This window comes from Cebus imitator, unplaced genomic scaffold, assembly GCF_001604975.1.
Source record: "Cebus imitator isolate Cc_AM_T3 unplaced genomic scaffold, Cebus_imitator-1.0 Scaffold75, whole genome shotgun sequence".
NCBI classification, from domain to species: Eukaryota; Metazoa; Chordata; class Mammalia; order Primates; family Cebidae; genus Cebus; species Cebus imitator.
In genome coordinates this window covers 4,568,402-4,592,510 of record NW_016107390.1, presented here as the reverse complement: position 1 = coordinate 4,592,510, position 24,109 = coordinate 4,568,402, and the positions used below count along the sequence as shown (strand labels likewise).

Here is a 24,109-nt window from a genome sequence, read left to right as displayed (position 1 = left end):
AAGCCACATGACCATACAAGACTCTCATGATATTTTTATGGATAACACTGGTATATCAAGAGGACCCATATTTGATATATTAGCTTCCTATGGTTTTTAATGATAAAATCCAAACTGCTTAACAAATTCTGCCAAAACAGATTCATCCTCATCTCTCTAGTGTCATCTCTCACCATAATCTGGCCCTTTCACTTTACTCAGCTTTTGACTAACTCCTCTCGTCATCATTCAGGACTTAAATTGCAAGGCAATTTCTCTAAGAGCCCTTCTCTGAATTTTTCCAAGTGCCTTTGCTATGGGCTTCCATAGTAACCATCCTGTGTTTCCCTTTATACACTTAACACACTGAATTGTAATTAGCTGTTTACCTGCCTTCTGCATTCAACTGTGAGGACATCAAAACAGTGCTATACAAATAACATACAGTCAAAAGCCATTCAATGAATGAATGTATCTGGAGACTTTATTCCCACATAAGATTATCTTAGCCAATGTTTATTTCATTTATTTATTTCTTTGGTTAATAATCCTTCCATAATACCCCAGCTTCAGAAAATAATTTTAGTGGAATGAAAATCAAAATGATAACAATTATATATTACATTTAGCTATAACAAATGCTTGAGCCAAATCTGAGGCATGACTCATGGTATTAATAAGCAGGCGTGTGACTGAGGCCTACAGATTTATTTATTCATGTGTAATAACTAATATGTTAAGATTTTTTTCCCTACAAATTTCAGTTAGGCTTTACCCCAGGGAATGGTGGGACTTCATCTGTCTCTGGCCATAGGATATATTAGCAAATCAGAGGTGAATGGGCTACACAGTGAAGGAGATTCTCTTACTAGTGAAAGATGTAAACTGGGGAATGATGGAGTCACTAGAGAAATCTAACTTAAGACAACAATAGGGTGCTAATTACTTCATCACTGAGTGTGAGTAAAAGAAAAACAATGGACTCATTTATAAGCCCTATCAGGATTATAAAATGTGGTATTTAAAAACCAGCATGCACCTAATTTCTCTAAAATCAATTGTAAGCCTTGAAATTTTTTAGTTAATAAGGTTTCAATTTATACCTGCAATTAGTATTGTTATTATACTCTTTATCTCATCAATGTAACCAGTGATTTTAGTATTAAGAAAAAGTTGATGCAGATAGTTGGGCTTCAAGTGGTTATAGTGAGTAGTAAAATACAGGTAATATTCAAGTGAAATAATGAAATTAAGACAAATCGTGTAGATAGCAGAAATCGCTAACTTAATACAAGCTGATTGGTCTAAATGAGCTAGAATGTAAATTCTATGAGAATGGGGGTCTTTGTTTTGTCAATGTCTAATTATAAAGTGCCCAGAATGTACCTAATACTTATTTGTTAATAAGTAAATATTAAAATATTATTCTGTAAAAAATTAAGTTTATTTAAAATTCATAAGAATATATAGGAATTGATAAAGGTAAATTAGTTTTAAAAAATGGATAGTTACGTAATTATAATTATTAAAAACACTTTCAACATCATTTATATGTACAAGGTACTCCTTAAGAAAAGGCAAACATTAAACACTCTATTGCCCATTTTTTTTTTTTTTTTGGATATAGGGTCTTGCTCTGTCACCTAGGCTGCAGTGCCGTGGCAAGATCACGGCTCACTGTAATTTTGAATTCCTGAGCTCAAGTGATCCTCTCAAGTAGTTGGGACTACAGGCATGTGGTCACATGCCCAGCTAATTTATTTATTTATTTTTAATCTCACTATGTTGCCCAGGCTGGTCTCCAAGTCCTAGGCTTAAGCGATCTGCCTGCCTTGGCCTCCCAAAGTGCTAGGATTATCAATCATGAGCCACTGCGCCCAGACTCAATTGTTTTTTAACTAAGGCAACATGCCTCCTATTCCAGTCAAATATGGAGAGGTCTGTCAACACAGTTCACTGATATTCTCTGGAAAAAGTAAAGATATGATTAAGAGAAAAGATCAAGTTACAAAAGTAAATAAAAATAAGATTGTATTTGTATAAATTTTGAGAAATGAACCCGGAGTGGGGGAACACACCTGCTATTAGATATAATATATATTTTTTTCTGGAAGATTTGTATTTTTTAACCATGTTCATGTATTACTTTTGCTAAAAAGATATAAATCTTAAAGACAGGACAAGATAGGCAGAGTACATTAATTTTAACATAAGGAATTTTAAATTAATATTCTTTTAGAAGGCAATAAAGTGAAGAGAAGGTCCAGTACATTTAAGAAAAATTTTAAGATACAGGCTCAAGATATAAAAGAAAGCTCTTTCTGTTTCTTAACATGCCAGGTAAAATTTACCTATATAGGCCATCTTTCTACATTTCCTTCTAAATTTCTCAATTTGTCTAGAAGATGATGCGAACTTCATTTACAGTAACTTAAAACAGATTGTTTTAATAGGCTGTTTTTAAGAATATTTTGATTTTTAAATGCTGTTTTTAAGATTGTTTTTGAAAAAAATTAATGGCTTCTTGGTACTCATCGAACACTGATAAAAACACAGAAGCAATACAGAATGATATTTCTGTGGAATATTACAATTTACAAACCATGTTCAGAAACTGTCTCATTACATTTAAAATTTTAATTATAGGAATCAGAAATAAGCAATAGCAGCATGGATTTCTGAAGTATTGTTAAATAAAATCTGTAAGTCTATTTGTGTTTTGAATTAGTAATGAATTTAAAGTTATAAAGTAGTACTGGGTAGATATTTACTTTGGGACAAATTTCTCCTAAGGTAAACACATTCATCCTGATGACAGATTAACTTTGAGAAAAAGCAACAAAAAGCAAAGTGCGGTAACACTACAGTTAAAAAAATAATCTGTATGTATATGTATGTGAGTAATAAATAATTGGCTTCTCTTCACAACAACCCTATGAGCAGACAGTGAAAATATACCTATTTCTGTAGAGCATAATGAAACTGAGGCTGAGAGACAATAGGTAGCTTCTTCCAGGTCGCATAGTAAGGGGCAAGGCTGAAACACACCCTCAAGTCTTTTGCCTATTAGGCTTGTCCTCTTCTCTCAACATTTTATTAGATCCTTTTCTCTCCCACCTCTTTCACGCCCCAAAAGCTCATTAATGAAGTCCTTACTTTCATCAGCTCTCTTTTAATGACTCCTTTCTAGGAGTAGACAAGCTAAAAAGAAACAAAGCTATTTCTTTCAATTATTCATTTCAACAAATGCTTATGGGATACATACTTCATGGAAGGGAACTACAGGATGTAATGTTCAATAAAACAGTCCCTTTGCACGAGATTCAGAATAGTAAAGAGACCAGATATTAAAATTTTTTTTTATAATTCAACATAAGTAACAAAAATATTTTTTTAATGTGGAACAAAAACTATGCAATCCAGGTAGCATTTTAATTTTCAAGGGGTTGGTACATAAGTTTTCTAAGTCTTGCAAGAGTTCATGTGCTATCTTCTTTACAAATGAGGAAGACAAAACTAAACTAATGTTCGAAATCTTTTAAGTCTCCAAAGTCTGTTAATTTATTTATTGTTTCGTGGAAAAGCAAAACACTCCTGGTTATTAGTAAAATTAATCTCAGTGATTATAGTTTTTAATTCTCACTTATAAAGGGGCTGATTAAGACATTTGTTTGTCTTTTTGTCTCTTTTATGCTGTTTATAGTTTGTGGTTATTACTGACGTCTCAAAACGAAGGTATGTGGTAATGGCACTGCACTAGTTCCTAACAGCTACAGTAGCAAGCTTGCAAAAATGGAACAGGTAACTGTTAACGTCAGCAAGGAGGCTGGAATAATAAAAAGTACCTGATCTTTCCAGCTGTCTTATCTATTGATTGTCTTATCTTCTTAGAGAACTGAAAGACTGATGACAGCAGCAGATTATCTCCCATGACCTGAAACGACCAAAGAAAAAAGTAGATATTAAAATGTTATCACTGTATCGTTTAACTACTGGGATCACTAGTCACAACTCACTTTAGTTAGGGGCAGTTAGTATTTATGCTTATTTTAATTATAAACCAAAGAAGAATATAAGTAATATGTAACTAAAATAAAGTGAAAGAAACACTATTAATAAAAGACTTCTTTTATTAAATAACTTGTTAAGTTTCCATATTATTTTGGTCCTAACACTTTCCAAAAATCATCCATTTTATTCTCAGTTTAACTTCAATGACTATCGTGATCCTGTCTCTCTTACTTCCAACTCAATTATAAAAGAGAAGATACAAATAATTTAGAGTGCTAAATTTATTATTTATTCTTTCATCAAGTAATGTGAATACAGAAATCAAGAACAGTACAATCCTTGTTCTCCAGGACAGAGTCTAGTGGGAAAGACACATTTTAAAAACATTTACTCAAAATAGTTAAGTTTTTATAATGGGTGTTGGTATTACTCCAGTTGAGATTTATGGGCAAAACCAGGGGTCACCAACCTCTGTAAAGAGCCAAAGGGTGGAGGTTTTAGTCTTTGAGGAACATATGGTCTCTGCCACAGTTCCTCAACTCTGTCTTTGCAGAGTGAAGGCAGCCATAAATAATGAGCAAATTATGTATGTGGACATAGCTGTGTTGTAACAAAACTTCTACAAAACAAGTGACAGGTTGGATTTGGCCTATGGGCTGAGGTTTGCCAAGCTAAAGCTAATGTAGGTAGCATGGCAGAAAAAGGACAAAATTTGAGTCTAGATGTGGGTTTCAAAATCAGCTCATTATACTGTTAGTACTGTATCCAGAGTCTGAAAGAAAACACTGAAAATAAGGGAAGGCCCTAGATTGCAAAAAGGTTTAAAGACCACTGGGGGAGATGATAGTAATATACAGGGAATACTATTAAGCGTTTTATCAGAAAGCCTAAGGCCTACAAAACAAGAAGAGATGTTCAGATAAATTTAGGTAAATTTTGGGATTCAGTGCTGTAATAATTCTAATGAAAGAAAGTTCATTGATGAGTGGCATAAATAAAGAAGTGATCATGGAAAAACATGAACTAACTTCAGAATGACATGGATTTGAATTTAGTGGGCAATAAAAGGTTTTTTAGGTTGTGAAAAGTAACATTGTCAAGGAAAGGATAATATGCAAAATGGTCTTTGTGGGCCTTAAGAAAACAAGTTAAGTACGGATGGAAGACATATACAAATTAGGATGGCATGAGAAAGGGCAGGAGAGTCTAAGGAAAGATTGCAACACAGAATAGGGTATTTCTCTTTTCTATGCTCATGAAGTTTAGTTTGTTATCACAAAGTATTTTAAAAAATCCTGATTTCAACCTTGAGATAACTATCAATCTAGATGTTTCCATTCTTTTTAAAAACATAAACTTCTTCCCCAGTTTATAAGGTCTGGAGAAATTTGTCTTCCAAGACATCAGAACAGAATGAGCATGAGTAAGATTAAAGAATAGGCCCTTTTCCTGATACCAAGAACAAATCGACTATTAGGCCAGGACAGATCAAGTATGCTGTAAAACTTTTTAGTGTACTGCCATTGTAACTTTCAGGGTAGCTACACACTTTTCCACCAGGTAGATACTTTTCTACTCAACACTATGAGAAACATACATATTCTTACACAATAATCTCAAGATCCTATTCCTTAAATGCAGAGATCCACAAATATTAATTTATGATCAATCGCTTCTTGTCAGCTGTTTCTTTCTGTATTATTCCTTAAGCCTACACTGCCTCTGTGTGTTGTTCCTAAGTTACCTCTTTCCACAGTAGTATTTGAAATAACCATTCTTTGGTGAAGAAACTCCTTTATATTCTTGAATATTCTATTACTCTATACTTGTTCAATTTGGAAATGTACCAGTTTAAACATTCACTTTTCAGCTGACGTAAACAGTTTCCAAGTTTCTGATACTGTCAACAGTGTTACTATAAATGTTAACTTCTATTGTCAATGGGAAAGGGTTTTTCTTGTACATCCACTAGCAAGAAAATTGCTAGATCATGTGATGTCTTCATTTTCAACTTTAGGAGATAGTGTCAAACTTTTTCAGAGCTGCAGCACCAACTTAACCTCTACCAACCACACATAAGAAAGCCTATGTGTCTACATTTCCTCCAATACTTAATATTTTAACACTTTTTAACTCGTCAGCAATTGAATGATTATAATCTCTAGGTAGTCTTGAAATGCATTTCTCTGAACACACATTAAGTTAAATATCTCTTCATGTTCTGTAGGCCTTAAGTATTTTTTTTTTTTTTTTTTTTTTTTGATATGGAGTGTCACTTTGTTTTCCTGTTTTTTTTGCAGTGGTGTGGGTCAGCTCACTGCAACCTTTACCTCCTGGGTTCAAGCAATTCTCCTGCCTCAGCCTCCTGAGTAGCTGAGATTACCGGCATGTGCTACCACACCTGGTTAATTTTTGTATGTTTAGTAGAGACAGGGTTTCACCATGTTGACCAGGCTGGTCTTGAACCCCTGACCTCAGGTGATCTGCCCACCTTGGTATTTTCTCTTTGGTGAAATGTTGTTCATGTCTTTTGCAGATTTTCCTATTGTGTTTCTGAATTAAGTGGAAGGAGTTCTTTATCTATATAGTATACTAATCCTTTGTAGGCCATATGTTTTGCAAAACTTTGTAACTTCTTTCCACCTCCTTTACTTTTTAATAAAGTCCTTAATTTTAATATACTCAAATGTATCAGTTTTCTTAGGCCAAAACTTTTTGTTTCTCTTAAGAAATCACTCCCTCATATAATATTGAAAGATATTTATCTGTATTTTTTAAGTAAAAATTTTAGTTTTTCTTGCACCACTTAAGAGCTTAATTCATTTGGAATTATTTGTATATGATGTGATGTCATGGTGAAATTTCATTGCATCTATTAAGGAGAACCACTTTTTTCCCAGCCCTGCTTACTGAATGGCTCCTCCTTTTCTCATGGAACACGCCTCTTCTGCCATATGTTAAAATTCATAGTTTACTTACTTCATCCCTGCTCCAGGTTCTCCGCCTTGTAATTGTTAAGTGATCAGGAGGCTCTGCTGCTTGAGGTCTTGGATCACCAGATCGACCGTTGTTCCCTTCTGGTGTTTTAGAATGAACTAATGGAGGAATCTTTCGGAAGTTGAGACTTTCATCAAAAACACGATCAACCAACTATTGGGACAAAAGCAAGCCCTTATGAGAAGACAGTAATTTGAAAAATTACATATGTTGGCATTACAATTTTTATGATTAGACAGAGTTATTCCATTCTCAAGTAGTAACAGAGGCATGACATCTTCAATAAACCAATTACTCTTTCTTTTTATAAGCATTTAAAGGTATTTCCTTTATAAAATCGAGGTTCATCTATATAGATTTTACTTTTAAAATCCAAAATATATATGTAAAATTTAATGCTTCCATGATTTTCTCCAAATGGAAAACAGGCAGTAAATAGAAAAAAAGCTGAGCCATGTAGATGGACAATGAGTTCGTTTTACTCACATTGCCTTACCAGTGTAAAATACTGTTTCTTTTTCTTTTAGTTTCCTATCTTGTTTTTTCCTTTTTTTCCTCCCCAAATCCAGGTGTCAAATTTCTTCACAAGATACATAAATTGCAAATTCCAATTAAGTTTACAAAAGGAAAATATTTTTTTAATACACAAAATAAATACTTTGGTCTTAGTCAAATACACTTTTAACAATGCTACCGAAATTACACATTCTAATAAAAATTATATACTGCCATCTACAGTGCAAATTACAGACATACAATACTAAGTAACTCGGGTTTACTGAAGAGGGAGTCAACCTAGTACAATATTCTGAAATAAAACAAAAAAAATGAGGTTTATTCAATGAAATGTTTAAGTAATTTTACTGTGTCTGAGTGAATGTATAATCATGTTAGGTAAAATTTAGTTAGAAAGCTGAGAAAATAATATCTTCATCATTTTAAATATACCAGAAGAATTGTGTATGTCTTGCCACCAGGACGATCCTTTAGGTTTTCATCAATAAGGATGATTTCATATACATTTACATTTGATCAATGTGGTAACAAAACTCTACACAGACTGATGAAGTATCATTTATTAAGTTAAACAACACATGAAGGAAAACAAACAAAAGAAGTGACCATTAAAGAATCGGATTAAAGAATAAATGTGACAAAAAGCAAATGAAGAAAATATTATCAGCACAGTTTACTGTAATTAAATTTGTCAAGAAGGCTAGCCATTTTTGCCTACTATTTAGGACTACCTTGTAAAATTGAAGAAGCGGAATAATCAATACCAGGGGCTGGCAAACTTTTATGTATAAAGGGACAGATAATAAAAATTCAGGCTTTGCAGCCATATAGTCTCAGTTTCAACTACTCAATTCTGCCACTGTAGCAAAGAAATAGCCATAGATAATAGTTAAATATATGAGTGTCACTGTGTTCTAATAAAACTTTATTTATAAACACCAAAATTTGAATTTCATATAATTTTTATGTTGCGAATTAGCATTCTTTGGACTTTCTTTTTCCAGCCATTCAAAAATGTAAAAACCATTCCTAGCTCTTTGGTCTGTATTAAAACTGGCAGCAAGGCCACAGTTTGCCATCCTCCAAACACAGAAATTCATTCTTTTAAATGCCAGTCCTTTGCTTGCATTTCTGCCCCAGATCAAAACAGCCAATTTAGTCAAAGAATACCATTATTTTTGTATTACATGTTAAAAGTGCGCCATCTGGAGCAGTGTCATGCAAATGGTGCCTCCTGGAGCTGTACTGTAAGAGGCCCTGATATTGGATGAGTAATAGTCTATATATGCTAACTTATATTCCAGGCTTTATAAAAATGTTCTGAATATATATTTATATGTGTGTATATTACACATATTTCAATTTTTCAAATATCTTTATGTGTGTGAATTATTAAAGCAGAATTAATTAAAGCAGTGAAACTGTAGGATTTTCCTGTTTCTTTGTTATCACAGTATCTTCTAGTTAATTAGCAATGAAAATACCCTATTAATTGGAGCATTTTCATAGTCAAACTTTATAGAAACTTTATATAATCATTTATCAAATTTTGGGTTGCTTTTCAAGATACCATTTATATTCACGTTTCAAGTGAAGCTATGGACCAAGAATTAGCAGGCAAAAAGCTGATTTTTTTAAAGAATTTTCCAGCTTCATGTTAATAGTAGACCAAATGTTAGCCTTTAGTAGTTTTGTTACAAAAACATACAATAAATTGTTAAAGCAAAGTTGGAAAATGCAGAGCTTCATGCAAACAGGGAGGGTGGACATAACTAAAATAAACTAAGCAAAAAGCTAAAAGCAAAAGAAATAAAGAAAAGAAAGAACCTTATGCATTTCTCCATGAAGATCTCCTACCTCTTCTCTAGTGTCTATGGCAGAGCCAGGGGTGGTGGCAGCAGTGCTTACTGTGGTACTAGGGGCAGTGCCTGATGAAGTCACTGAATCTATCTCTCCTGCTACATCGTTGATCTCCCGAGCAATAAGAGCAAGATCTTGGCTGATCCTGGTAATAATTTTAGAAAAGAAGTTCAATGCCTTTTAAATAAACAGTTCTAGAAACAATCATTTATGAGAGAATTAGTCACGTAAGTTGTATATCCAATTAAATATTTGTATCCCAAATTAACTGCTATTTTGATAATCAAAGTCTTAAACCTTAATTCCAAGATTAAGATTAATGAAACTAAACTCCAAATAACCTACAAGATATCACTTTGATAAATGTACTTTAAATACACTTGAGTAGAGATATGCCCTTAATATACACTGTTAGTGTTAATGACTAGCATTAATATATCACAGGTGTTCTTAAACTTGGGAATAATGGAGAGAATTAAAGGAGTTCATGAACTTAAATGAGAAAAAAAATCACAATATAATTTTCACTAACCTCTAAGTGATGCTTAGCATTTCTTTCAATTATAAATATAGGCAAAAAACCACAGTGGTATTAGCTTTATTGGTGATTTTTGTCATCAACAGAGGTTACATTATAGTTGCTACAGGTACCTCAAAACATCATTTATGGTCATCACTACTTCAAAATTACTGAAGTCATTAAACATAGAACAATAACATTTTATTCAATGTTAATAAAGAACCATAAATTAGTCTATTACTTTCAAATATTTTGATAACTGAATTTCAATATAATTGGATTTCTTTGTAATTCTAAGTATTTTATGACATGATGGTCAGAGGGATCTACAGTACCAAGAAATGAACTCTGCACTCTTTAGCAGAGCACTGTACACTATGCACAGCACTTTCCAGTACATGTTATATCACTTGAGGCTCACAAAGTTCTTTTAAGGTAGGATTTATCTGACTTTATCATAGTCTCAGAGAACCTGAATGGCTTGCTCACAATCACACATTTAGATGTAGCTAATGCAGGACCAGCTCCAAGCTTTAGTGCTAATTTCCATAAAGCCGTTTGTTTTTACCTACATGGACTGAAGAACGAAATAACTGTTACCAGTGATAATCAAAGGTGAAAGTAGAGATTTTCCTTTTAGCTTTTTTAAGAGGGAGAAACTTACAAAACCTACCACTGATATTCTTGTTTTTTGAGAAACATTTCATTTCAATAAGACATTAAAGTTTTCCAAGTTGCATCCATTGCCCATAAAGTCAATGTGGCTACTTCCACAGGGAAGGTTTTGGAATGACAGAATCTTGTTAAAAGTATATGTGCAAGTTTCTGCAACTTCAAAGTCCAAAGGGAATACAAAGTAACTTAAAAAAAAAAAGAGCCAAGGAGGTCTGGCTACACTACCCAGGCTGGTCTCGAACTCCTGAGTTCAAGCACCTCCCACCTCAGTCTCCCAAATAGCTAAGATTATGGACACGTGCCTGGCTTAAGGTAATATTTTTTAACTTATGTAAAATGCAAGTTTGAAACACATTAGTAATTATACAAAAAATTAGATTTAAAAAGAGAATTAAGTTGAAGCTTATGGATCAACAGAAGCAATTTATGGTCAATATAAATTTTGTAAGAAATGATAGTTCTTCCTCATTTATTTACCAAACAAAAAGGCAGTAAGAATGCCAACAAATATTTACTGATTCCTATTATGTGCCAGGCACTGTGCTAGGTCCTAAGGACCATAACAATGAAGAAGCAGATGGGTCCTTGTCCTCAAGAAGCTTAGAATAAATAGAAGGCACTATTATAATACAATGAGTACATTATAAAGCTTCATGTTCCTTAACTCATTTGACTCGCACAATCACTCTGTAAGAGAAGTATTAATCACTGTGTTTTATAGGTGAGGAAGGAATGAGGTATAGGAGAAAACATGTCACTATTTTTTTGGCCAAGGTCACAAACATTAAGTGCCATTACTAGATTTTTTTCACTGTCATGCTACATCTCACGTGATCACTCCATATGTAATTGTTTAAAACATTAAGTGTTGATGTGATTCTTTTGAAAATGTGTTTAAAGTGTTCTCTTATATAATAAAGCAAATTCTTGCAATTCCCCAAAATAAATGAACTAGAATGAGAAACAGAATAACCAAGCTTAATGAGATAAAATACAGATAAGCATCAGTTTATCCAAAACTCTATTTTTCATTAAGGTTTTTTTCTGCAGACAGTTTGTACAATGAAGCTTCTAATATTTGTGAAAAATGGTATGAATTAATTAGAAAAAACATGGACAACAGCAATCTCAACGTGTGTTGATACAGTAAAATATATATTAAAATGAGCTTTTTTTTTGAGAGGGAGTTTTGCTCTTGTTGCCCAGGCTGGAATGCAATGGCTCCATCTTGGCTCCCTGCAACCTTCACTTGAAACCTCCTGGGTTCAAGCCATTCTCCTGCCTCAGCCTCCCGAGTAGCTGGAATTATAGGCACCTGCCACCACGCCCAGCTAATTTTGTAGTAGAGATGGGTTTCTCCATGTTGGTCAGGCTGGTCTCAAACTCCCAACCTCAGGTGAACCGCCCACTGTGGCCTCCCAAAGTGCCGGCATTATAGGCGTGAGCCACCAAGCCCAGGCAAAATGAGCAATTCTTAATGTATACACAACATACATTGTTTATGTAAAAACCTAATAGATAGTTTCACATTTAATTCCATTTATTATAGTACCAAAGGAACAAACTATAAACTAAGGGTTAAGTTCCATAACATCAGTACTATTCTTTCTGTTTTCCCAAGTGTCAGAACCACTGATTGGATTTCAACAGTTTTATAGAAATAAGTATGCATTATTTAAGAAACAAAGGTGAGATACCATAAGAAAAGTACTTTAAGTCATAAAGTTTATAATTTTCTTACATAGACTATCTCAGTCACAATGCTCTTCTTTTTTTTCACTGAAGGGTTATATACTAGAAAAAACAATTGTACATTTTGGGTATATTGGAAGATTAAATTAAAAATTAGAGTCCTAGTGATATGCCCAATTTAACATACAATCTTTGCAAGATTATATATTACAACCACAGTACAAACTATCAGACTTTATTGATTTAAACTGCCAATAAAACATTGTTCCAAATTAGCTATTTAAAAATCTGCCTTATTTTTTAACAGCACATTAGTTTTCAAAAGTTTTTACATGCAACTAGCTTTCCAAAGGATATACACATGAACCACTGGAATTAAATTTCCTTTGGTATTACCGGAAAAAAGCAACTGGTGGGCTATTAATGAAGTATACTAGCTTTAGAATCCTAAAATTGAAGCTAATGACAGCAAGTTTAAACTCCTGTTACTTTAACATTGGCTAACAGATCATAACTCTAATGACTCAGCTTTTAAGAAATAATTTAGTCTAGCTTGTAAATGACCAGAAGTGTTAAAATGTAAAATGAGTTTTAAGGAGAGACATTTAAGGGTCATTCCAGAAAAACTCATGATTTCCACACTACCTAGAAGAGTTTAGTAAGGAAAAAAAATTTTTGTAAGAGGAAAAAGGGAATATCAGCTGAAAGTTACTCAGGAAAACTGGAAAAGAAAATAAGGAGAAAAAAAGACTGAGGTCAGAGCCGGGCGTGGTGGCTCACGCCTGTAATCCCAGCACTTTGGGAGACTGAGGTGGGCGGATCACGAGGTCAAGAGATCGAGACCATCCTGGCCAACATGGTGAAACTCCGTCTCTACTAAAAATACAAAAAATAGCCGGGCATGGTGGCACGTGCCTGTGGTCCCAGCTACGAGGGAGGCTGAGGCGGAAGAATCGCTTGAACCCAGGAGGCGGAGGTTGTAGTGAACCGAGATTGCGCCACTGCACTCCAGCCTTGCGATAGCGCAAGACTAAGTCACAAAAAAAAAAAAAAAAAAAAAAGACTGAGGTCAATTATTCTAAGTGAAGTAACTCAGGAATAGAAAACCGAATACCATATGTGTTCACTTACAAGTGGGAGCTAAACTGTGAGGATGCAAAGGTGTTAAGAATAGTATGAATCAGCTTTTAATCCTTGTATAAATTACGAACTCATTTAGAACATAGGCTACATGTTTCAGGCTTTTTTTTTGTCTCTCCAACGGTGACACATATGGTCAGCTATTCATAAAAAAATATGATTTATAATAGGATGCACCAGGGAAACTTAATCTGAATAGAGATCACGGTAATGAGATATGGGAAGAAGAACGCAGAGGAAATTAGCAGTCTTTCTTCTTCCTAATTCTTTGCAATGATATAAAAGCCAGTAAGCCAAATAATAAAGAGCCATATTAATTTTAAAGAGTGTATCAGGCCCCAAAATTTCAAAGACAGGTATAAAGTAAAAATTCATAAGCATGTGGCTAAAAGCAAATTTTTAAAGCATTTTATATTTCCATAGGTAGAAACAAATCTTGTTTCATTAAGTATTTGGTTTAGCTTATATTCTTCCTCCTAAGTGATTAGCTCACTTATGCTCTCCCTCTCTACCTCAAATAAAACAAGTATAGTGGTTTAAGGTTTGCAAGGCATCGGAAGAAAAAAACCCCCGAGATATTAGCAAATTAACTTCACTTCATTTAAAATTCTCATTACTTATACAATGCGAGAAAAAGTATACTTGTAAGAAACCCTGTAATAGAAAACAGAGGGGGTGAAGTCAAGAAGTACAGGAATGCAGGCAGCAACTGGACCTATGAAACAGGACATGTAAGGTTTTTACTTTGTGGTCATCTGTGTGTGAACAAAAAGTTCTAGATGCTCCCTAACCAGTAAAGATCAACTGTAAATCCCCTATCTAGATGCAATCCAGATGGAATGCTCAGTATCATTGGCTACGAAGCACAAATACTTAGCAAGGTCAAACAGATACTTGAAGTGAAATGCCGTCTCCAAATAAAAGACACTATTCTTATTACTACACTGCCTACAAATAAAAATACAGCATTTTTATTAGTACATAAAAAGTACTCAGATGTGCTTTAAGGTGATAAGGCTATAATTAAAAAAAATTTATGGCAGGGCGCGGTGGCTCATGTCTGTAATCTCAGCACTTTGAGGCTGAGGCAGGCGGATCATGAACTCAGGAGTTCAAGACCAGCCTGGCGAACATGGTGAAACCATGTCTCTACTAAAAATCAAAAAAATTAGCCAGGCATGGTGGTGTGTGCCTATAGTCCCAGCTACTTGGGAGGCTGAGGCAGGAGAATCGCTTGAACCGGGGAGGCAGAGGTCGCACTGAGCCAAGATAGTGCCACTGCACTCCAGCCTGGGCAACAGAGCAAGACTCTGTATGAAAAAAAAAAAATTACATAGCTTGTAAGTACTTATATCTACATTTTCCCCTGAAGACTTTTCCTAGTTTTGGCTCATCATTCAAGGTTATTTTTCTCAGCTGATAAAAGCAATGAACAAAACCACATTTATGCTATTCTGCCACATAACCGGCCCTCTTTCTTTTTCAGTAGACAGCATATAATTTTAATTTAGCCTTTGGCTTGTTGTGAAGCCACATCTCATCCTCAGTTCTTCTTGACATGCCTTTCATATAGATGTGTTACCACTGTAAACAGCTCAAGCTGATCCTAAGAAATTCACTTAAGGTTTCCTAGAAATGTGATTCATATCAGTTCTGTATTTTAAACCATGACTTTCAAAATGAGCTAAAATATTGTATAATAAAACCAACATATGCAGGTATGAATATAAACAAGCAACACTGACTTCCATATATGGATCCCTGAAATGTTTCATTATGGATGATCATATCTTATACAGTGAATAATGCAATTATGATAAAACAGAAATAGAATTTCTCACATCCTAACTTTTTTCAAAAAAATTAACTGTAGCTAGGTAAAAATGGGGCTAAGACAAGGAATTTCTATGGAAACGTTTTTAGAGTTTGACTTAAAAATTTTCAATTTGGAATCTTAAGCATTTAAACTATTCAGGGCCTACCGATAATGGGCTAGATATCTTTTGGGCACAGTGGCTCACACCTGTAATCCCAGTACTTTGGGAGGCTGATGCATGACTTGAGTTCAGGAGTTCAAGATCAGTCTGGTCAACATGGTGAAACCCCATCTCTACTAAAAATACAAAAAGTTAGCCAGGCATGGTGACATGTGCCTGTAGTCCCAGCTACTCAGGAGGCTGAAGCAGGAGAATCATTTGAACCTGGAAGGTGGAGGTTGCAGTGAGCTGAGATCATGCCACTGCACTCCAGCCTGGACAAGAGAACAAGACTCTGTCTCAAAAAGCAAGCAAACAAACAAACCAACAACAACAACAAAAACCAAAGGAGACATAGACAAATTTGGGAAGATTCCAGGAATCATTTATTCTACAAAATTTATTTGGTATCGGCTGGGTGCAGTGGCTCATGACTATAATCCCAACACTTTGGGAGGCCAAAGTGGGCAGATCACTTGAGGACAGGAGTTCGAGACCAGCCTGACTAACAAGGTGAAACCCCGTCTCTACTAAAATTACAAAAAAATTAGCCAGGTGTGGTGACGTGAGCCTGTAATCTTAGCTACTCAAGAGTCTGAGGCATGAGAATTGCTTGAACCAGGGAGGTGGAGGTTGCAGTGGGCTCACATTGTGCCACTACTCAATCTGGGTGACAGCGTGAGACTCCGTCTCAAAGTAAAATAATTGAAAAAATTTATTTGGTATCTACAAAGCAATGGTTATAAACGATACCATGATCTCACAGTACAATAAAGAACAAAAAGTCCAGTCCTTAAGAGGCTTAAAGATTAATTCATGTATTGATTAACTCATATATTTGACTTGCATACCAACTATAAGGAAGGTTCACAAAAAAAGTTTCCTAATGATAAGGAAAGATCTTTCTTTTCCATTAGCGGAAACTGTCAGTTACTAATTTATTAGATGTTAGTGGCATTTTGATTCAATAATATAAGACCTTAATGAAAAAAAATTGGCATACCCCATTCCTTATGTAACGAAAGTATGGAGAACTGGGGGAGAGTTACTCTGAGCCAAAAAAAGGTTTAGGATGCGATAATAATGAGTTGAAATTGGAGGTTTCTTTTGGGCAGCACGGGCAATGAGTGGCCTGATTAGAGAAGCAGAGTCTGAATGAAGTACATGGAGTCTACTTCTAGCCATCAAAAGAGATAGAAATTTAATTTTTTAAAGTCATCTCCCATTATTACCAATGCAATGTTTATCACTACAGGTAAGTTATATTTGGTAAGATGTAGAAAGTCTCTAGTCTCGAAACTAGACGTATGAATATGCTTCAAATAAGCAGAGGAATTTGCAAATAAAGAGGTAATCAAGAGGTTAACTTTGAAGGTTTTAGCAAACCCATGCTATCTCCACCAGAGACAAAATCAGCAAGTTAAAAGAAGGTGGTCTGAAGTCATCTGAGGGGAAAGTACTTACTGAATAAACAAGACCTGAGACAGCCAGAGTACTTTCAGAGACCTGGGTAGAGACCATGAGGAAGGAATAGGGGAGTTCTAGGGGATGCGGAAAACTCCACAGAAATTGAAGAATCACTGTTGTCTGAACATGTGGGCAGATGTTTTATTTCCCACTCTTGATGTTTGGATCTTACGTAGCCCAACAAAATAACAGGGCCTAGACTTGAGATATTATGAATCAATAAATTATGTCTTAAAACTGACTTAGCAGATATACCTTATTCCCCAATTATGCAGTTTTTATATCCATAATATTTTCCCCAAAACAAAAAACATTTTGGTATTATCAAAGCTCACCTCCACTCACAACCCCAAATGTAGTATATCCTTCAATTATAATTAAAGGCGTGTTAGCTAAATCGCAATACACAGAAATGCATTATGTCACCTTATAGGCAATAAGAAAACCCATACCATTTAATTATGACAACTAAATTGGCTCCTACCACAAAACAAGATGAAACAGTAAAATTACAAGTAATTTGGTTTTTCACTGTTAAGATTACCACTCATTCATAACTTTAAATATTTTAGGCTTGAAAAACATAAACCATAGTCTATTTTTAATTGCTTTCAAATATATTTGATCAGTACTCTTTGTACTTGAATTTTACTAATAAATTATGTGTAAAAGATTTAGGAATAATAAAAGCTTTTTGTCTTACAATCCCAAGTGAATTTTATTTGGGGCCAACAAATCAGAAAATGGGACTGGTAGGTGTGTTCTGTGACAGACCTATTTTTTTTTTTTTTTTTTTTTTGGAAACAGAGTCTTGCTCCGTCACCCTGGCTGGAGTGCAGTGGTGTGATCTTGGCTCACTGCAACGACCTCTGCTTCCTGAGTTTCAATGATTCTCCTACCTCAGCCTCCCGAGAAGATGGGATTACGGCATGCTCAGCTACCACACTCAGCTAAATTTTGTATTTTTAGTAGAGACATGGTTTCACCATGTTGCCCAGACTGGTCTCAAACTCCTAACCTTGGACGATCTGCCGGCCTTGGCCTCCCAAGTGCTGGGATTATAGGCATGAGCCACTGTACTCAGCTGAAACATCTATTTAATGATCATTTTAATATTAAAAAACTGATCACTTATATACCACTGTTTTTATTATGAGAACAAAAAAATTTCTTTAATAATTAGGTTTGTACTGAATATCTGAACAAAGCATTGGTTGGGATTCTTATGCACAAATAAGGTAAGCCTAGCATTTTATAAACTGTAGGAATGTAATACTGATTCTGAAACTCCTATATCTGGACTGTCATAAATTTAAATGTATGAGATGTGCAGAAAATGGAAAGCTCCAAATAAAGTTCTAAATATAATTATAAGCCACTGTTTTCTCTGTATCCTTCTTATATATAACATTTATTGATTGCTGACTGTATGTCAAGCACTAGATTAAGTATGTGCAACAACTTGTCAACTCTCTCAGGTTGGCACCATTATGTCCATTTTACAGATGAGATCACTAGAGCACAGTTAATTAACTCACCCAAGGTCACACAGACCTTGTGGTAGAGCTGGGTTTGAATCTCAGACCAAGAATACAGTCTCAGTCCAGAGTCCATATGCTTCACCATTCAGCTACACTGCATCCCTGTAATTGCGGTTATCCAGCAGCATTCGCAGTTAACCTCACCATTCCCTGGTGATGCCATCTACTACCATGGCTCCAAGTATTTACTCTTTGCGAATGACTCTACAACTATGAGTCTAGTTCTTATGGCTTCCTATGTTTCACGGCCACGGTTCAATTGTCTGCTAGATTTTTTCATAGGGCTATCCATTAAGCATATTGGTGTCAGTATGACCAAAATACAACCTACCTTCTTTTTCTATGCCTTTTGTGTTCCCTACTCTCACCAATCTCCCATCTGATCAACCATGGAACCATTTTAAATTCTGCTTTACTATTCCAGCAATCACCCAAAGCTGGGCCTTTTGTGCCATAAAGCCAAGTTGTGAATACAAAGGAAAAGTTCTTGAATTAAAAGTGCTACTCTAGTGAACACAGGAATGATAAGAAAGCAAACAGCCTAATGCTGATATGGACAAGTTTGAGTGGTCTGGATAGAAGGTCAAACCAGCCACAACATTCCCTTAAGCCAAAGCCTACTCCATAGCAAAATCCTAACTCTCTTCAATTCTGTGAATGCTGAGAGAGGTCAGGAAATTGCAGAAGAAAAGTTTGCAGAGGTGAGTCCATGAGGCGTAAGGAATGAAATCATCCCCTTAACATAAAAGTGCACAGAGAAGCAGCAAGTGCTATATGGAAGTTGTATCAAATTATCAAGAAGATCTAAGATAATTCATTAAGGTGGCTATAATAACAACTGATTTTCAATGTTGACAAAACAGGCTTTTTTTTGGGAAGAAGATGCCATCTAGGACTTTCATAGCCAGAGAGAAGACAATGCCCAGCTTAAGCTTCAAAGGGCAGGCTTGCTCTCTTGTTAGGGGTTAATGTTAGCTGGGGACTTTATGTTGGAGGCCAATGCTCATTTTTCATTCCAAAAGTCATAGGGCCTTTAAGAATTATGCTAAATTTACTCTGCTTGTGCTATACAAGTAGAACAATAAAGCCTGAATTATGGCATATTCACAGTGTGGTTTACTAAATATTTTAAGCCCACTGTAGAGACTTACTGCTCAGAAAAAAAAGATTACTGCAAAATATTACTGCTGATGGACAATGCACCTGGTTACCCAAGAGCTCTGATGGAGATGGACAAGGTGATCCATGTTGTTTCCATGTCTGCTAACATCCCTTCTGCAGCCCATGGATCATGGAGGTGCGATCTCGGCTCACTGCAACCTCCGCCTCCAGGGTTCAAATGATTCTCCTGCTTCAGCCACCCGAACAACTAGAACTACAGGTACGTGCTACCATGTCTGTCTAATTTTTTGTATTTTTAGTAGAGATGGGGCTTCACGGTGTTAGCCAGGATGGTCTTGATCTCCTGACCTTGATTTCCTGATCCACCCACCTCGGCCTCCCAAAGTGCTAGGGTTACAGGTGTGAGCCACTGTACCCAGCCTATTTTGACTTCTAAGCAGAAAATGTATTCCTTTATTTAAGAAATACATTTTGCAAGACTATATCTGCCATAGGCAATGGTTACTCTGATAGATCTGGACAAAGTAAATTGAAAATCTTTTGGAAAGGATTCACCATTCTACATGGCATTAAGGACATGTGTGATTCATGGAGGAGGTAAAAATACCAAGATTAAGAGTAGTTTGGAAGAAACTGATTCCAAACCTCATGGATGACTCTGAGGGTTCAAGACTTCAGTGGAGGAAGTCACTGCAGATATGGTAGAAATAGCAAGAGAACTAGAAGAACTAGAGTTAGAAGTGGAGCCTGAATATGGGACTGGATTGCTACAATCTCGTGATAAAACATTAACAGATGAGAAGTTGCTTCTTACAGATGAGAAAAGAAACTAGTGTCTTGCAATAGAATCTACTTCTGGTGAAGCTACTGTGCACACTGTTGAGATGACAACAAAGGATTCAGAATATTACATAAACTTAGTTGGTAAGCCGGTGGCAGGGCCTGGGAGAACTGACTGCAATTTTGAAAGAAGGTCTACTCTGGGTAAAATGCTACCAAACAGCCTCACATTGCTACAAGGACATCTTTCATGAAAGGAAGAGTCAATTTATTTGAAATCTGAAAATAAATTTTCTCACCCTAAGCAAACTTATCACAGCCCTATAGAAATGTTAAATATCAGCATTTCTTTCCATATTTTCTATCTTTCTTTCCTCCCACCACCCTCCTTTTTTTCTACATATAAAATTAAAAAAACAAAAAAAAAACACTTCTCTGGCTTTGAGATGTATGGCTGGAAAGTGTATCTTAAAAAATTAAAATCCCAAAGGCAAGTTTTATCAGCCTAGTGCTACTGACAAACTAGAGAGATAAGGCATGGTCACTGGAGGTTAAATAGCCTAGCCTTAAAGTCCTGCCATAGATAATGTAAATATACATTGATAATAGTAACACAATGCACATAGCAAAATGGAACCAAGTGAAAATACAGTGTACAGTCCCTCTTCCCTCTTCCCTTTGTAGTACAATTCTTTTTTTTATTTGGGGGTAGGGAAGTGCATTTGGCTCAGAAGAAGGTTTTCAGTCTTTCTAGTTTGGGGTAGAGGGACCTTGAGAGGGGAAGGAGGCATCTAGACATATAGGCACCCCTGGATCTTGTGTAGCTGGACATCTTTTTCAAGGTAAGGGAGGAAATGATGAGACAAGAGCAAGACCTGTTGTTGTTGCTAGCTATGCTCAGACACACAAAAAATGTGTCAAGATGTTCTCGCTACAAGCATTTTGTTGGCCCATAATGACCCATGGATTCCAAAGCATATATATATATACCTTTCCTCTAACTAGAACAACTGGCTTAACATGTTTCAGTAATTAGTCTCCTAAAAAGCCATTTGTATGACAAAGCAAAAATGTTTTAAGCAGCACAATGAGATTAGAAAGGCATGTTCTCTCCAAGAATAAAAGCAATGACAAATGAATAGTCTTTAAAAATAAAAAAAAAACAAACATTATATTAAACTAATGAGCCAGAAAAAACACAATTCACAGAAGTCAATGAAATAAAGAACAAAAAAGATGAACATTAAGATACAGTAAAAGTTTGTTTTTTTTTTAAAGCATCTATGAAAATACGTATAGACTCTTATAATGATCTCAAGTGCACAACTTCAAGATTAAGGTCTTCAAGACAGAAGTAAGCTTAGTATGTACACAGTGAAAATGTTTAGGTAACATATGGTATACTGTAGTAAAATTTAGTATCTCACAAACTTTAAACAAAAAAATCCTTATATTTTAACTACTATAGCATCTGTTGAGTGTAACCTCTCTTCAAAGTTCAACCATCATTATTAATTAAAAATCACATCTGTAGCATAAATTTTTTTGTACATAAAGGTTATAATAAAGATTTATTTAATCTTCAAAATAATCATACGCTGATTTACTTATTAAAGGGTTGAACTAACCATATGTAATGAGATCATAAAAGTATGAGTGAAAATCTGCCTATTCTAAATCTCTCCAGAGAACATTAGCAACACCTCTAACAGGTATACTATTACATCTTTGGAAGTTTTAAGGAAAGTAATCAGTAAATTGTCCGCACAGTTCTTAATTACATAGATCTGATATTGACTGCCTTTCAAAGTTATACTTATTTATCACCATCTTTAAAAGAAATTCTTAAAAAGGGAGGAGGCAGGATAGAGAAAAGACAAAAATAAATTAATTCTACAATAGGTTAGTAGCACTGGCATTAAAAAAAAATAAGGAAAAAAGCTGGGTAGACAGTAATACAACTGACTAAACGGAGTTCACAGTTATCTGTGGATTTCAGTTCTTAAGACTATTAGTAAAAATCAAGTACAAGCTAAACTTTGTTACCAAGTTGTCATGTTCCTAGAAATTTTCATTCCTTAAAGATAAGTCCTGAGAACCAACCTGGCTATCTCTTCTCGATGAGCAGTCCAATCTCGGATATAGTCTTCCTGCTCTTTAATCCGGTGCTTGAATGAAGAACTAGTAGGCATTGCTGATCCAGCGCTCTGCAAGCGAGTGGTTTTCAGGGCTGGAGAAGTACGTAGACGGGTATGTTTAGGGGAATTACGGTTTGATCCAAATTCATCTTCTGAGGTGGAAGCATAATCAGTAGGAAAGCGCCTCCATCTTGAATTTACTAAATTAGTTTAATTATTAAAAAAAGAATTATTATGTTATCATTTAAAGGAGGTAAAATAAAAGTCATGACTTCAAAACACCATGAGAGCGTACACACAGCACAATTTTCAATAACTGACATACACATACCTCACAAAAACCATAAGTCTACTACTCCTTAGAGATAGAAACATTACACTTCGGTGAATTAAAAACAATGAATAATCAAAAACAATTGAGAGACCATGTTTTCCATAGTGTGGTGAATAAACATTCAGATGAAAAATTTCACTAATGATAAACAACTATGCAAGCTCTACCCATTGATGTTTAACTGGAGTACTTTTCAATTGCAAATATTTCTCATTTGAGTGAAAATATGAATTTTTCAAAAAAAAAAAAAAGACAGTAACAACATCAACAACAACAAAAATAAAAACAAGGGAAAAGATTTCCTCATGCCACATGGACTTTCAACATGGAGATGGTAAAAACTCTCTTTTCCCAACATACAATTGTGCATAATTCCAGCTGTGGAAATTATGCCTTTATGGCAGAAAAAAAAAAAAAAACATTACCTCTGTCATTCAACATCCTGTTATGCTATGGTTGGAAAAAATCTTTTTACATGGTAAAAACACAACAAAGCATCTTCAGTACAACTCTCTGCTGCTTTGACACTGAAAGCATATGGTGAAAATAGACAATCTACAAAAAGCAAAACTCTACAAGCTTTTGTCACAACCACTGACACTGAAGGCACAGGAGATACTGTGAAGAGTCACATTAAAGAAAGTGGTAATCACTTTCTTATTTACAGTTAGTAAAGACATTTAAAAATGATATTGCTGACACATTTAAAAAATCAAGACAAATTAATGCAGACACTTTACTACTGTTAATATGAGAATCAAACATACAAATAATTTGTGAAGCATAAATAGAGGTAAAAAAGGGAGATAATGGCTAATTCCTGGTAAACTTCACAAGGGCAGGAACCATGTCTGTTTAATCCAATAATATATACCTAGCACTCAGCAAAGTGTTGGCTAGCAAATATTCAACAAATATTTTTGAAAAAAATGTAAGAATTCCTGGATGTAAACATTTACTTTTCCGAAACCTAGTGAAAAGCATTAAATCTTGTTGTTTAAAGTGATAAAACTTTAGTATCTTTTTCCTTTTTAATAGAAACTGACCCTAGGCTACATAGATGAGTGAAATCCAGAATTCTTCCACCCTCCTCCACTCAAATTTTATACCTTTTATGTCTTTTCCTCCAAAAACTACATTTCCACCAGGGCTCTCTAAGGCTGAGGTGGCTCTCAGATAAAACTGGCATACACTGCCACCAGAACTGGCTTAAGAAACAGATAATCCTATAATGAGAAATATGCCATAAATTTGAGCCTGCTGATTGATTTGTCCTTATTCACACTCCTATTTGGAGATTCTGATGTTTGGAACTAGATTCATAGGCATGAGACAATGAACATATGCAGAAGTTTATGGCT

General features: G+C 35.0%; 1 protein-coding gene across 11 annotated transcripts in view; it reads right to left on the bottom strand.

The window, feature by feature from the left end:
- The window catches only part of CEP170 (centrosomal protein 170), a 127,554-nt gene that overhangs the window by 8,342 nt on the left and 95,103 nt on the right, over nucleotides 1-24,109 (bottom strand). For 4 of the 11 annotated variants that reach the window (XM_017531934.1, XM_017531928.2, XM_037739834.1 and 1 more), the window contains 4 exons: nucleotides 22,380-22,614; nucleotides 9,331-9,508; nucleotides 6,970-7,140; nucleotides 3,825-3,913 (listed from right to left, as the gene is read on the bottom strand). In XM_017531934.1, coding sequence (XP_017387423.1) covers nucleotides 3,825-3,913; nucleotides 6,970-7,140; nucleotides 9,331-9,508; nucleotides 22,380-22,614 — 673 coding nt within the window. The remainder of the gene's footprint in view (nucleotides 1-3,824; nucleotides 3,914-6,969; nucleotides 7,141-9,330; nucleotides 9,509-22,379; nucleotides 22,615-24,109) is intronic. The other 7 variants (XM_017531935.2, XM_017531929.2, XM_017531936.2 and 4 more) reach the window with 5 other exon arrangements.